Source organism: Fundulus heteroclitus, chromosome 11 (assembly GCF_011125445.2).
Source record: "Fundulus heteroclitus isolate FHET01 chromosome 11, MU-UCD_Fhet_4.1, whole genome shotgun sequence".
NCBI classification, from domain to species: domain Eukaryota; kingdom Metazoa; phylum Chordata; class Actinopteri; order Cyprinodontiformes; family Fundulidae; genus Fundulus; species Fundulus heteroclitus.
In genome coordinates, this window is record NC_046371.1 from 22,562,016 (window position 1) to 22,574,359 (window position 12,344).

Here is a 12,344-nt window from a genome sequence, read left to right on the forward strand (position 1 = left end):
CATCTGTGACCTCTGTGCTGACCCTGTGTTTAGCAGTCTCTTTTTACAAACAAGTATTCACAAGTAGGGGACTATGAAAGCCATGGATTTGGAGGGTGGCTACTGAAGCACTGATTAATAATACCGCGTATTGTCCTTCATCTTCCAATTAGAAAAGTCATCAAGTTCAATCATCTTAGTTAATTATTTTGATGGCTCTTTCCAAAATAAATACTTAGTCAGTTTAAATGTATTCATGTTAAACTGCATGATGTGTCACAGACTGGTGGCGGGGTTTATGGACATAATTAACATTTCCTATTCCAGTGGACCCTTCCAGGACTAGACTGAGTTCATAATTTTAGTGGAAATACATGCAGGTTTATGTAAAGGAGGCATACATACATAACTACTTCCCAACGTTTTTTTTAGTTGATTATGATAATAAAAAGTTAGGACTAAATATTACTAAATTACATGAAATTAGGGTCAAAATTGGTGCAATTCATAGATACGAGTGCTTTAGTCTTACAGGCGGCTTATGGACTTATGGCACGTTCAAAATCTGCTTATCAGCGTCTGTAATAATTTTCTGTAATAATCTTCAATGACACCCAGGGTCTGGTCTTCTCACCATTATTTTTAGTTTGATCACATTCAGGTCAGAGTTTTGAACGTGTGACGGTTTGGTTATGTATGTAATTAACTGAAGTCCCTATTAATGTCTTTTTTAATGTGACCTAAGTAAGTATTTTTTTTTTAAATCCAGTAGTTTAAAAAATCAAGTCTATTTGAATGTAGACTAATTGCAAAACTGATCAAAGAAACCCGTCTTTTTTCTGACAATGTTAATGGCGTTCACAGGTTAGACTGTATTGGCTGCTGCAGCTCCTTGTCTGTCTGTATAAAATTAACTGCTCTTTGCGCTGAGCAGAGTTTCTAATTAAGTAACTGTATGGTTAAATTAAGCAAGCAGGCCCCTCTGGTTACTCCGTAAAAGAAAAGCCCAATCTTAAATGTTTCATGTCATGAACGGTGACCAAAATGCTTGCTTGCGAGATCCATGCAAGTGGTGAAACAAATTATCTTACTCATTGTCAGCTAATTTCCCTTTTGCTGCATTGGGAAGACATTTAAAATAATGCTAAAACGTTGAGTGGGATTTTTTACAATAACACATGTGCAATCAGTTAGAGTTTGATACTGTAAAGTTGACATTGTTCGTTTAATGAGTTGTACATCACAAAAGTCCAGCAGAACACTGGAGAACAACTTACAGGTATGCTTATTGTTCACATATATCTCTTTATGTTCCTCGGTGAGACTTGGTTTACTTTGCTTTATTGGACAGGGCTTCTCCTGGCTCCTCAGTCCTCTGCTGCATACTCACTTGCAAAGCTTGTTTTTCTTCCCGCTAGTCCCATTTTTACAAGCAGCATTCCTCCCTCCTCAACAATTGGACTGCATCAGTTCTGCTATCTCCCCGCTCGAAGAGACGGTGGCGTCGGAACTGCAAAGGGGCCAGCCTGTGCAGGGGCATTTGCAAAAGGGGGGGGAAGGGCATGTCTGCTGGCAACGAGGGTGAGCAGATCAGTGCGGCTCAGTGTCTGCGAGGCGGTGATAAGATTCCAGGATTTTCCCAGTGTGACAGGCCAGCTCATGAGCCGTACACCCACCATATGACCCTCCCTGACTTTCTTCACCCCCACACCCCCCCCCCCCTGTCCTACACTTCTCTTGGGCCCCTTCTCCTCAGCAAACGGGGGCCACAGCCCAAACCCCACCCCAAATCTCCAAAGTGATGATCCTAATCTGAGATACTCTTGGTGCTCAATAAGAGCACGTAAACGAATCAGTGCATTACACTCACACATTCCTTTAACTCTACACTAGGCGTGCTGTCTCTTTCTTTCTCTCCGGCTCACTTCTCTTTCTTTATCTCTGCCTCCCCCCCCCTCACCCCCCTCTCCTTTTCCTCTCCCTTGGATGGCAGGTCAGGCGGTGAGCTGTGCGGGCTCGGAGGAGGTAAGGACGCCGCGGTGCACATTAATAATGAAAGGCCTCAGCCACCACCCCCAGATACACACACACACACACACACACACACACACACACACACACACACACATTCACGCAGTCACGCACACACTCCCCCCATTGCCATGGCGATGGCACTAGCCCAGTGCTGTCACCTAGGGGGAGGTGGGGGAGGCGGGGGGAGGTGTGTGGGGGGGTGGGGGGGTGAGTTGGGATATAGCTCCGCTCTCCAGCTCTCCTCTCACAAAGCTGATCACAAGCTCGTACACAAGCGCGTCACGCTGGGCCTTCCGCTGTGGACAGTCGCTAATTAAAACCACACTTTTGGCTGCGGATGGAATCTGCATCTACTTCCCCACCTGGATGCAGAGGAGCGGCTTTAAAGCAACACAAACACTCGTCACTTATTACCAGATGGAAACGGGTCTTTATAGCGAGGTTCATCTGAATGTAACCGTGTTTATTAGTAACTTAAGCATAACCGAAAAGTTCATTTATTTCATTAAATAAATTGAGAGAGCTATATTTCAGGCATTTTTCTTGACAAATTAAGAAGATTAAGGTTTACATAATTAAAACCCAAAATTTTGTTTCTCAGAAAATTAAAACATTACACAAGACAAATGAAATAAAGGATTTTTTTTTGACAGAAAAATGTAGGCCTGCTGTTGAGTATGTCCATGTACTGTAGATTATATACGGCAACTACATGGTCAGCACTCTTGAATTACTGCATCGGTTTAGTGTGGCATGGGGGTTTTCAGCGTGTGGCTCTGCTGAGGGGTTAGGGAAGCCCAGGATGCTGTCATATAGGCCTTCAGCTCGTTTGCCTTGTTGGGTCTGGTGTCCCTCGTCTTTTGCTGGATGGTGCTCTATATGATTTCAGAGGAGTTTAGACCAGACCACTTCATTGGCTAATCCAGCACACTGAAACCATGGTGCATAAACCAGGGATTGGTACTTTTAGCAGTGAGGGGAGGTGCGCAGTCATGCTGGAAGACAATTTTAGCATTGCACAAAATAAGGATAGCATAAAATTGCTGTATTATTAATTATAGCAATTTTATAATTAACCCTAACTAATATCTTTTTGTCACTAGTCCTCAATACTCTCCCTGAGCTTAAGTGTCACTAAAATCTATAACCAGAGGTGGCATAAAATGCAGTCATAATCATTGCATGTTAAAGGGGAACATATCAGGCAAATTCCACTTTTTTTAGCCCTTAAATACATATTGTTGTGTTCTTGGAGTCTCTAGGAACGCAGAAAATTTGATTGTGGTCTGTCCAGGTGCTGCGTGGATATCTTTATGTTTTTTTTGGGCCATATTTTTCAAGCCGTTCAGTTTTCCTTTTTTTTTTTTTTTCTTCTTCTTTTAGTAGGTCATCACAGTATTTGTGGCGGAGCTGCTAAACAAGGTCATGGAGGTCCGGCTTACCAACTTCATGAATCTGTCATTTTTATTTCTCAGAGCAATTTTGCAGTCCAAGCTGAAAGATGCCGAAACTACAAGTGGGTAAAGTCAAAATGTTCTGTTGTCCCACAGCACGCTCCAAAAATGTCCAATCGGGGTGGATTTGAATGCTCTGTAACTTGAGGGGTGGGGGGTGGGATTGGATGTGAAGCGCCTCCTTTAGATTTAAAGAGACAGCAACAAAACGAGTCGCTCTCCGGCGAACCTCAGAACAGGGGTAAAAAGGAAGGGGTTAGGGGTAAATTAATGAGGAATTCAGACCAAAGCATTGCATTCCCACTTCATATATATATATATATATATATATATATATATATATATATATATATATATATATATAGACTGTAACTGAATGATTTCAATGTGAAAAGAGCTAATTGAAGAGTATATGTCTCCTTCAATACATTATTCACAAGCAGAGTTTCAGTGTATGGCACTTGAACTGTTGTGGCCTACCAAACATTACATCAAACAAGTATTTTCCTATTGAGATATTGCACACTCTGAAAGTGGATGAAACACATTGTGTAGCTCTACCTTGGAAGCTTGAAAACAGCGAGAGACATGAAGTGGTCTAAAACCAGTATTTCTGTCTGTAACCCAAGTACAAGTCAGCCACAAACCTTTGAATAGGCTTTGTTCCGTAATCATCTCAAGGTTGCAGTCCTCCATAGGGTCTTTGCAACCGTTTTTACCTCACTTTTTCCTTCCATGAAACTTTCTCATGCTTGTCAACAGAACCATGTGAACTGTCAGCTACTTTAGCAATTTCTTTTTGCTACTTGTCCAGCTTGTGGCGCGTGTGGATGACTGCTTGCTGCACTGTCGAGTCTGCAGCTTTCCACTATGGTTATGGAGGCCATACCATTTCTTTATCTCATCCACTGAATTTTAGGTTTTAGTTAGCTTGAAGAAGCCATATGAAAATAACGGAAATAAATAGATTAAATATATCAGTCTATGTAAATCAAATATATGATGTATGAATGTAACATTCTGAAAAGACTTACTGAAATAAATAACTTTTAAATAAATAATGTAATTTACTGAGATGCGCCTTTAGTGTGTACACTGAAAACCAAATTTTTTTTCCTGGGACTTGTTTTCGCTGAAACTTCACAAGACATTCAGCTCCAAACACTTTGAACCCAGGCTTCCTCAGTTTCACTTCGGTAATCCATGACTGCCATCGATCTCCTGCATTTCAGCTCGTGCTTTCTGACTATAAATGTCAGTGAGCAGGGCGAGTGTCACAAAGACCTCGGAGGAGAGCAAAAATCATTGACAATAAATGAGATTTAGGAGGATTTTCGCAGGGTTTTCATGCACTCTGAAGAAACACGGCAATCAAACTTGTTCTTATTCAAACATCTTTTAAATCATTTTGGTTACATTTTAGCACAGCAAGGCTCCATCATTCCAGTGTAGGAAGATTACACAGGCAGCATGAATGGACATGATGGTGATCCATTTTTCCACCACCTTTCGCTTTCTTTTTAAGAGATTTCTGGGGTAAGGTTGTTGTTGTTGTTTTTTTCCTCCTTCTTTTCATGCTATCCAATTATAAAACAAAAGGAAACATTTCTTATAACCTGTGGAAAAGTTCATTTTCTTACTCAAAACCGCTCTTAAAAAAAACATGCAATTAGACAATCAGACAAAACATGGGAATTGTAAATTTGACACAAATACATGCATTCCTTTTTATTCACAAAACCAGTCCAATTTTCTAAACAAATACAAAGATTGAGTTATTTTTTTTTTCAGATGCTGTAGCTACCCAGCAACTTAACAAAAAAAAAAAAAAAAAAAAAAAAAAAAACTCTTGAAAATTTAACAAATGAACCAACAATAATAATAAAAAAAGAAATGCAATCTTCTCAGTGCGTTCAGTAGGGTAGACTCAGAGCAAGTGCTGTCTCTCGGTGCTATTGCCCTGAACAGTACTGGCACGTGCTCAGTAGGGCCACAGTAACATAAGGCTGCCAGTTTCACAAGAAAGGAAAAGTTTGAAGATGCAGAGGAGGGCTTATTAAAGGAGATTACAGTAGTGATGCCTTCAAACTCAGAGAGCTTTGCCAGCAACAGTATTCACTTCCATTTCAGTCTGAACTTGACAGCCTCACATTTTAAATCACGTTCTCCATCCGTCTCCAACAAACGTATCCGTAAACTAGACATGGGTTTAGGTAACATAACAGTGAAGAGTTACGATGTTCGCCATTAGCCGCTAGCTTTAAAATATAGCTGTAAATTTACATTCTCTACACAAGTACCGAATCTTTTCACACATGAACAACATTAACACCAAACACAGAAATTAGTTGATTGTCCACCATCTGTCCCTTATTTCTGTTTCTGGCAATTAGCAGTTCCGCGTTCAAGCGACAGGAGAAGAAAAGAAAAAAAAGGGGGGGGGGGGGAATCCAGCTGGGAAAAAAGACATAAAGGTACGAAAAAAAAAGAAAACATAGAAAAAGGGAATGAATAGTTGCCATAGATGCTTTTCTTTTACGCTTCATTTTTGGTTCAAGGTTTAAGTAGGTGCATCCATATTCCGATTTTTTTCTGCTTTTTTTTTGTTGTTGTTTTTTTATATATAATTTTATTTGTTGCTAGTTTGTTTGTTAACCAGTGTCTGTTCTGGAGACAATCCAGGAGTTGGCATTGCACTTGATGGCAGAGCTTTGGGTAAGGAGTGGAGGAGGAGTCCTACTGGAACCACCGGAACGCCGCTCCTGTTGGAAGCATCACCTTCTTGGAGAAACAGAAGACAACAAGGGAGAGGAGGGGAGGGGAGACAAATAAGTTAGAGGGACAGAAGAAGAGGTTGTTACTGAACAGCAACACTTGTGTGCGCGTTTCCACATAATGCATGCACAATTAGACTGGAACAAGCAATCAGCTGGTAATCAGAATATGTTTTTTGTTTTTTTTTTGTCAGGTCACAAAAAAAAGTTTTTTCCCCCCCTCTGTATGCACCATATCTAAATGCGACCAGATCTATGTGACAACTCTCTTCACTATAGAAGCTGTTATTGAGGAAAGAGGACTCAAATTCATTTTCATTGTCAGTGATGGATCAAAGTAAACACAGAACAAAGCCCCCACCTAAATGACTCCCTCAAACAGGAATATCTCATAGAAATATAGACAGAATGAAACTCAAATATGCATTTGTCTGTTATGTTAAAAACATATTAGAAGAAGAAAAATATAATCATTAGTAAAGAATGAAATAGTTAGACTACAAATATAGGAGAAAAAAAGAATAGGAAAAGTCAATAAAAGGGAAGAAATTATGCTTAAAAAATGAAATCAGAAGAAGCACCAATGGTGTAAGGAATTCTTAAATAGTAAACTGTATTTTTTTATGTCATGTTTCCTTTCAACCTCACTCTGCCATGGAATACCCTGGATTTGGATATATCATCAGCTTAAATGTAATGATACATATATTTAGTCCGTGTACTAATTATGCTAACCACTAATAGAAATATATCGCTAATTAAAGACAATTTAAAATGTCTGCACCAAAATCCTCAGTTTTATAGGATTGTATCTAATATACATATATACCTTTTTCTGCAAACAAAGAAAAAATAATGACGGGTCATGCCAGGAAAGCAAGAATAAATGCAAAGAAAAAAAAATTAATACTTTCTTTTACTTTTTTTAAACATAGTTCTAACGCAAAGAAAAAAGCTTAAAGCTCAAGCTTTACAAACACATGAAATCTCAACTGAGCATAGCTTCTGTGTTTTTCGACGTGCATATTGTTCCTTCCCTTTTCTTACAGTTTGCTGCTTTTCTTAAAACATTCAGCTAGCTTTGTTATTGACATCAGACAGGTGGGTTCTATGGCGTCCTCCTTTAGCAATCAATAATTTTACCTGTAGTAAATACGGGGTCATCTTGAGTTCAAATGTCCCCGTAACAGATTTTTATTTTTATTTTTATCCAAACTGAAACCACTACAAGACAGGGTTTAAAGTAGGGCTGAACGATTTTGGAAAATAATCTAATTGGGATTTTTTTGTCTTAATATTGCGATTTAATGCGATTATTTTTTTTTCAGTTTAATTTATCATGTCTTTTTAAACATATACAAACAACAAATCAATTTGTTTCATCGCTGTGCAGATCAGGTGCTAAAAGAGCGGCTGCGTCTCAACTTTGATGATTGCGTTCTGCCTACGATTTATTTCCAACAAAATTACGATTTCATTTTGACTTTTCTCTGCATTAACCACAAGCAACAAAAATGGCCTCTAGATAAAGATGCTTGTATACAACGACAATTTAAAACAAGAACTTTTAATGTTTTTATTAACCAGAATATTATTCAAGAGAACAGTTTTTAATTGATTTGGACATCAATCCTTGTTGAACATGAAGTGCAAAGTGCAACCAACAAGCAAGACTATGTATTAAACAGATTGACCTGTACTAGATGCTATGGTGAAATTCCTGAAAGTTTCTGGTAAAACAGTATGATTATATAAAGTCTAAAACAAGTAATAAAATTAGATTATCTCACTGCTGCAACTGTCTTCCCTTCCATGTGGAGGCAAACCCACTTTAAACATATTACTGACACCTAAAGGGGGCGTCTGATTCACTAATTGTTACATAGTCAAAATTGTAGACCTCTGCGATTTGGAAATTGCGTTTGATTATTTTGCAAATGCGATTAATTGTGCAGCCCTAGTTTAAAGCAGGTAAAATATCGGCTGCTCCACAGTACCCCAATTCAATCCCAACTATTCTTTTAACGTAGAAAATGTATTTTAAGTAATCATATCACTTGTTTTGCTCAATTAACACCAAAGGAACGATTGGGTTTTCAACTGTAAAGTCATAAAATGTTTGTTTGTTTTTTTAAACAGAAGAATTCTGGTGACCTACAATATTGATGTCAATCAGCTAATAGACTGGTTGAGTAATCAGCTCAGTATTGGTCCTATTTCAGAGTTTGACCCTTGGTTAGACGCATGAGTGAAATCCCTACATCACTGCCCTCAGCACCAGAGGAGGAACAGGCCTCTGCTCACACAAAACCCAATACGTCACATTTATTATTTAGTCACCACACACATTGCCCTCCCACACCATCATGAATGGTGATGTTGCTTTCCATTCACGACCAAACGACCCCCCCCCCTCCCTTCCCCCCAGTTGCTGTGGTTATCAGCGTGTCAGACTGCACCGAGCAGGAGTGGCACACATGCATGCAGCTGCAGAGCTCAGCAGCAGCCTGCCAGTCAGGAGATAGAGAGCAGCTCGGGTCCCTGGAGCCAGAACGCGGCTGGCGTCCTGCAAAGCGCGCCTCTATTCTGCAGCACGGATTCTTCCGTTTGCCAGAACTGCCTGGAGTGAGGTGGTGGTGGTGGCGGCGATGGAGGGGTGGGGAGGGTGGGTGGGTAGAAGCTCGGCAAACATTTACGCACCCACACACACTCTCACATCGAAACCAATATGTATTCAAGTGCAGTCACACACCTCCACACACAGCGGCACGTTAACCGACTCTCGCAGTACACCCCCGAAATCACACCAAACAGTGAGACTGTTCAAGTAAAATTCTCATATATGCTGGAATCAGGCTCAGTTTTCCCTCAGCACTCAGCAGAGATTTTCTTAATAAAGAACCAGCCACACCGTGAGTACAAGCACATATGCAGGTCCTATATCATAAATGAAAAGAAAGTAGGACTTATTGACACGATTCTGTCTTTAAAGCACCTATTTTAGTTAAACTGAGGCGAAAAAAAATAAATAAATAAAGCGCTCTCGAACATAATCAGACTAAAGTTTTCGGGGTAGTTTAGTATGGCTCTCATATGCAGCCAACAAAATTATGAGTTTTTCCAGGGGAGCTTTGAGCGAAATGCCCCATTAATTCAACCAAAACAATACCTGCCTTAATTACTTCTCAGGCCCACTTAAAGCAGTGCTTTACTCATAAATCAGGCCTGAGCTTTTGTGGTCACTGTTGCTCTTTCATGTGGACATGAAAATTAGTGACAGCAAGGAACGCCCTCCACATTACCTTTCTTCACAAACTTTAACTCCTGCTGACAAATATAAAGCAATCTTCGTACTGGAAAATGACCTCAATCCAGGTTATGATTGTAGTTATTTCAGCCAAATAGAGTTTTATTGGTGTCTTTTTTTGTATACTTAAAGACACAGAAAACTTTAGTCCAGTTTATGTGCTAGGTAGGCATTGGGCTGGGTATTGGTATAAAATGATACAAATTGATAAAGCAAGCATTTTTCATAATTTTTCACTATCTATAGTTCCCATTGCCAAAAGTCGTTTTAATTAGATGGCAGAGAAAGGTCCAAACTCTGACTTTATCGCTTACAGGGTATTAAAGTACTGCCCCTCCCCTACTTACTGCTACATACATACTGAAGGCCACTTAACTGAAAGTTGCTTACGCTTTTACTTCTAATATAGTTTACAACGCTCTACTTGTTGACTCTTTCTCTACCAATTAAGGCTGATAAAAACCCAAAAAGGTTGCCAGATATCTGTTAAATTCTCTGAGCTTAAAGGGGATGGTCATTATCTGATCTAAAATTGGATTATTATCAAAGGGTGGGGGAAAATCCTTTCAGGTGATGGAAAATTTGCATTTCAGGTTCCGAACATTAGAAACAAACACATATTGGTTCCTGGTGATTTCATTGCTGAGTCAGCTCCTTTAAGTCTGAGGCCATGGTCATTGACTAGAAAAAGGTGGATTTTCTCCCCTGGGTTGGGGGTCGGTGTCTGTCTCAAGCGGAAGAGTTTAAAGATCCTCTAGCCCCGAAACAGAGCCTTAATCCAACCAGATCTACCATTTGAAAAATGTGCCTAACCAAGGCGGTGCCTGGCGGACCAGGGAATGTGCAGGGGCTGAGAGCTCGGTGCTGTCTATGCTACTAGAACAAGGTAAATAAATGCTAAATAAACTAAATGAATGCTAAGCTAATAAATCACTAACCTGAAAAATTGTTAGAAAGACTGCAAAGTTCACTATCCCAACTCTCTATGAAGACTTGTGCGAGACGGAGCCGCTTTTATACCCCACAGTGGCAGAGATACTGATGTCAGTTCTTCTGCGTGATGTCTCAAAAACTTTTAAGTGCCAATACAGATTTTAAATTCAAATGCAATAACACTCATTGAACATGAGAAGGCCGCTACACAGACAGTTTTAGACACAAAAACGGGACTTCAACAAATGTGCCATAAATTATAAAACTGGGACATGTTGACAGCCCTATAAGACATCTATGTATACAGTTTATAAGCAAAAAATATATATATTTAATTTGGGGGTTAGTTGTTCTTTAAGTATCTAGGCCTTGTTTATGAGTGAGAGGTTGTAGTAGGATCACAGAGGAGATGGACAGATGGACTGGGGCTTTGTCTGCAGTCGGCTCCGCAGACGAAAAAAAAGAACGATCTGAGCCAAAAAGCCAAGCTCACAATTTAGCAGTCTGTGTATGCTCCAACCCTCACCTAAGGTCATCAAGTATGGATCATGACTGAAAGAGCAAGATCCTAAATACAAGGGGGGGCCCAAATGTGAGCTTCCTCCAGAGGCTGGCCGGATTCAGTCTTTGAGATAGGGTGAGGAGCTCTGTCATCTGGGGGGGAGCCCAAAGTAGAGCCGCTGCTTCTCCGCATCAAAAGGCCTGAGTTGAGGTAGTTTAGACAGCTGTTCAGGATGCCCCCCCGGGCCGCCTCCCTTCTGAGGTTTTCCGGGCACATCCCATGGGAGGAGACCAGGAGAAAACCCAGAACTCGCAGGAGGGACTATATATCCTGTCTGGCCTGTCTCTGGAGTTGAAAGGTCAAAATTCAAAGGATGCACAAAGCTACTAGTGGGATGTCTGTAAAGCATTGGACTGCAGACTCCACTCAAGCAGACTTTGTCATGCTTGCGTAATTCTATAAAGAGCAGAACTGGATAAGATTCAGCATAAAGCAAACCTGAAAAGGAATACTGGTTTTAGAGAGGGTTAATTCTATATTTTTACTATGTGTCAGAATCAAAATAAGATTAAATAAATGCTATAAATCACATGATTATTTTAGCAACTAAACCTAGAAGTAATATCTGCAAACTGCTTGAGTGTTCAGTGCATCTTATATGTATTAGGAAAATCATTTTTGAACGCAAATGACCCTGAGGTTAACCGCCGACATATTGCAGTAGCGTCTCCTCCATCTTGGCGGTGACCGTTCTGCAGCAGCGCTCAGCTGTTAGGCAGAGAGTTGGAGGACAGCAACATCTGGCGCTGCCACAGATGTTAAAAACCTGGTAAGGGCTGGGCTGACCATGACGTAATGTGTGGGAGGAAAAATAACACACGCCTGGAAACGAGCGGTAATGCTGTTTTTCCTCATTATCAAGTGTGTGCAATCACTGGGGTGGGGGTGGGGGGGTGAGGGATGGGCGGTGGGGGGTTCGTGGCAGCATTTCAGGAATAGAAAACGTCCTTCGCTCCCTTCCTCAAACACTGATTGCTAGGGTTCACGCAGATGAGATCCGTGGGTGTGAAGAGGCCAATCACTACTACAAATCGATGGATGTGTGTTTTTTTTATCCCCCCCCCCCTTTCAGATGAAGGCAAATCCATTTGGTTGCACCAAATACAAACATTTTGAGTGTAATAAAACAAAAAAAAGGAAAGAGTAAATGATGCAAGTTCCTGTAAACCAGTTTAAGCCTCTCTTAATTTGGCTTTTGCTCCAGGGTGCAGCTGAGCGTTCAGATTATTGTTTTCTCAGGATTCCCCAAAAGCATGCAAGGAAACCGAGCGACGCAATCAACTCAAAGCATCTCGGCAGGC

General features: G+C 40.5%; 1 protein-coding gene across 3 annotated transcripts in view; it reads right to left on the reverse strand.

Annotated features, from left to right (window-relative positions):
* Window positions 1-4,847: 4,847 nt before the first annotated feature.
* cxxc5a (CXXC finger protein 5a) overlaps window positions 4,848-12,344 on the reverse strand; it is a 37,064-nt gene continuing 29,567 nt past the window's right edge. For 2 of the 3 annotated variants that reach the window (XM_021312180.2, XM_036143146.1), the window contains exon 3: window positions 4,848-6,248. In XM_021312180.2, coding sequence (XP_021167855.2) covers window positions 6,204-6,248 — 45 coding nt within the window. In that variant the 3' untranslated portion in view covers window positions 4,848-6,203. The remainder of the gene's footprint in view (window positions 6,249-12,344) is intronic. The other variant, XM_012855292.3, reaches the window with a different exon arrangement.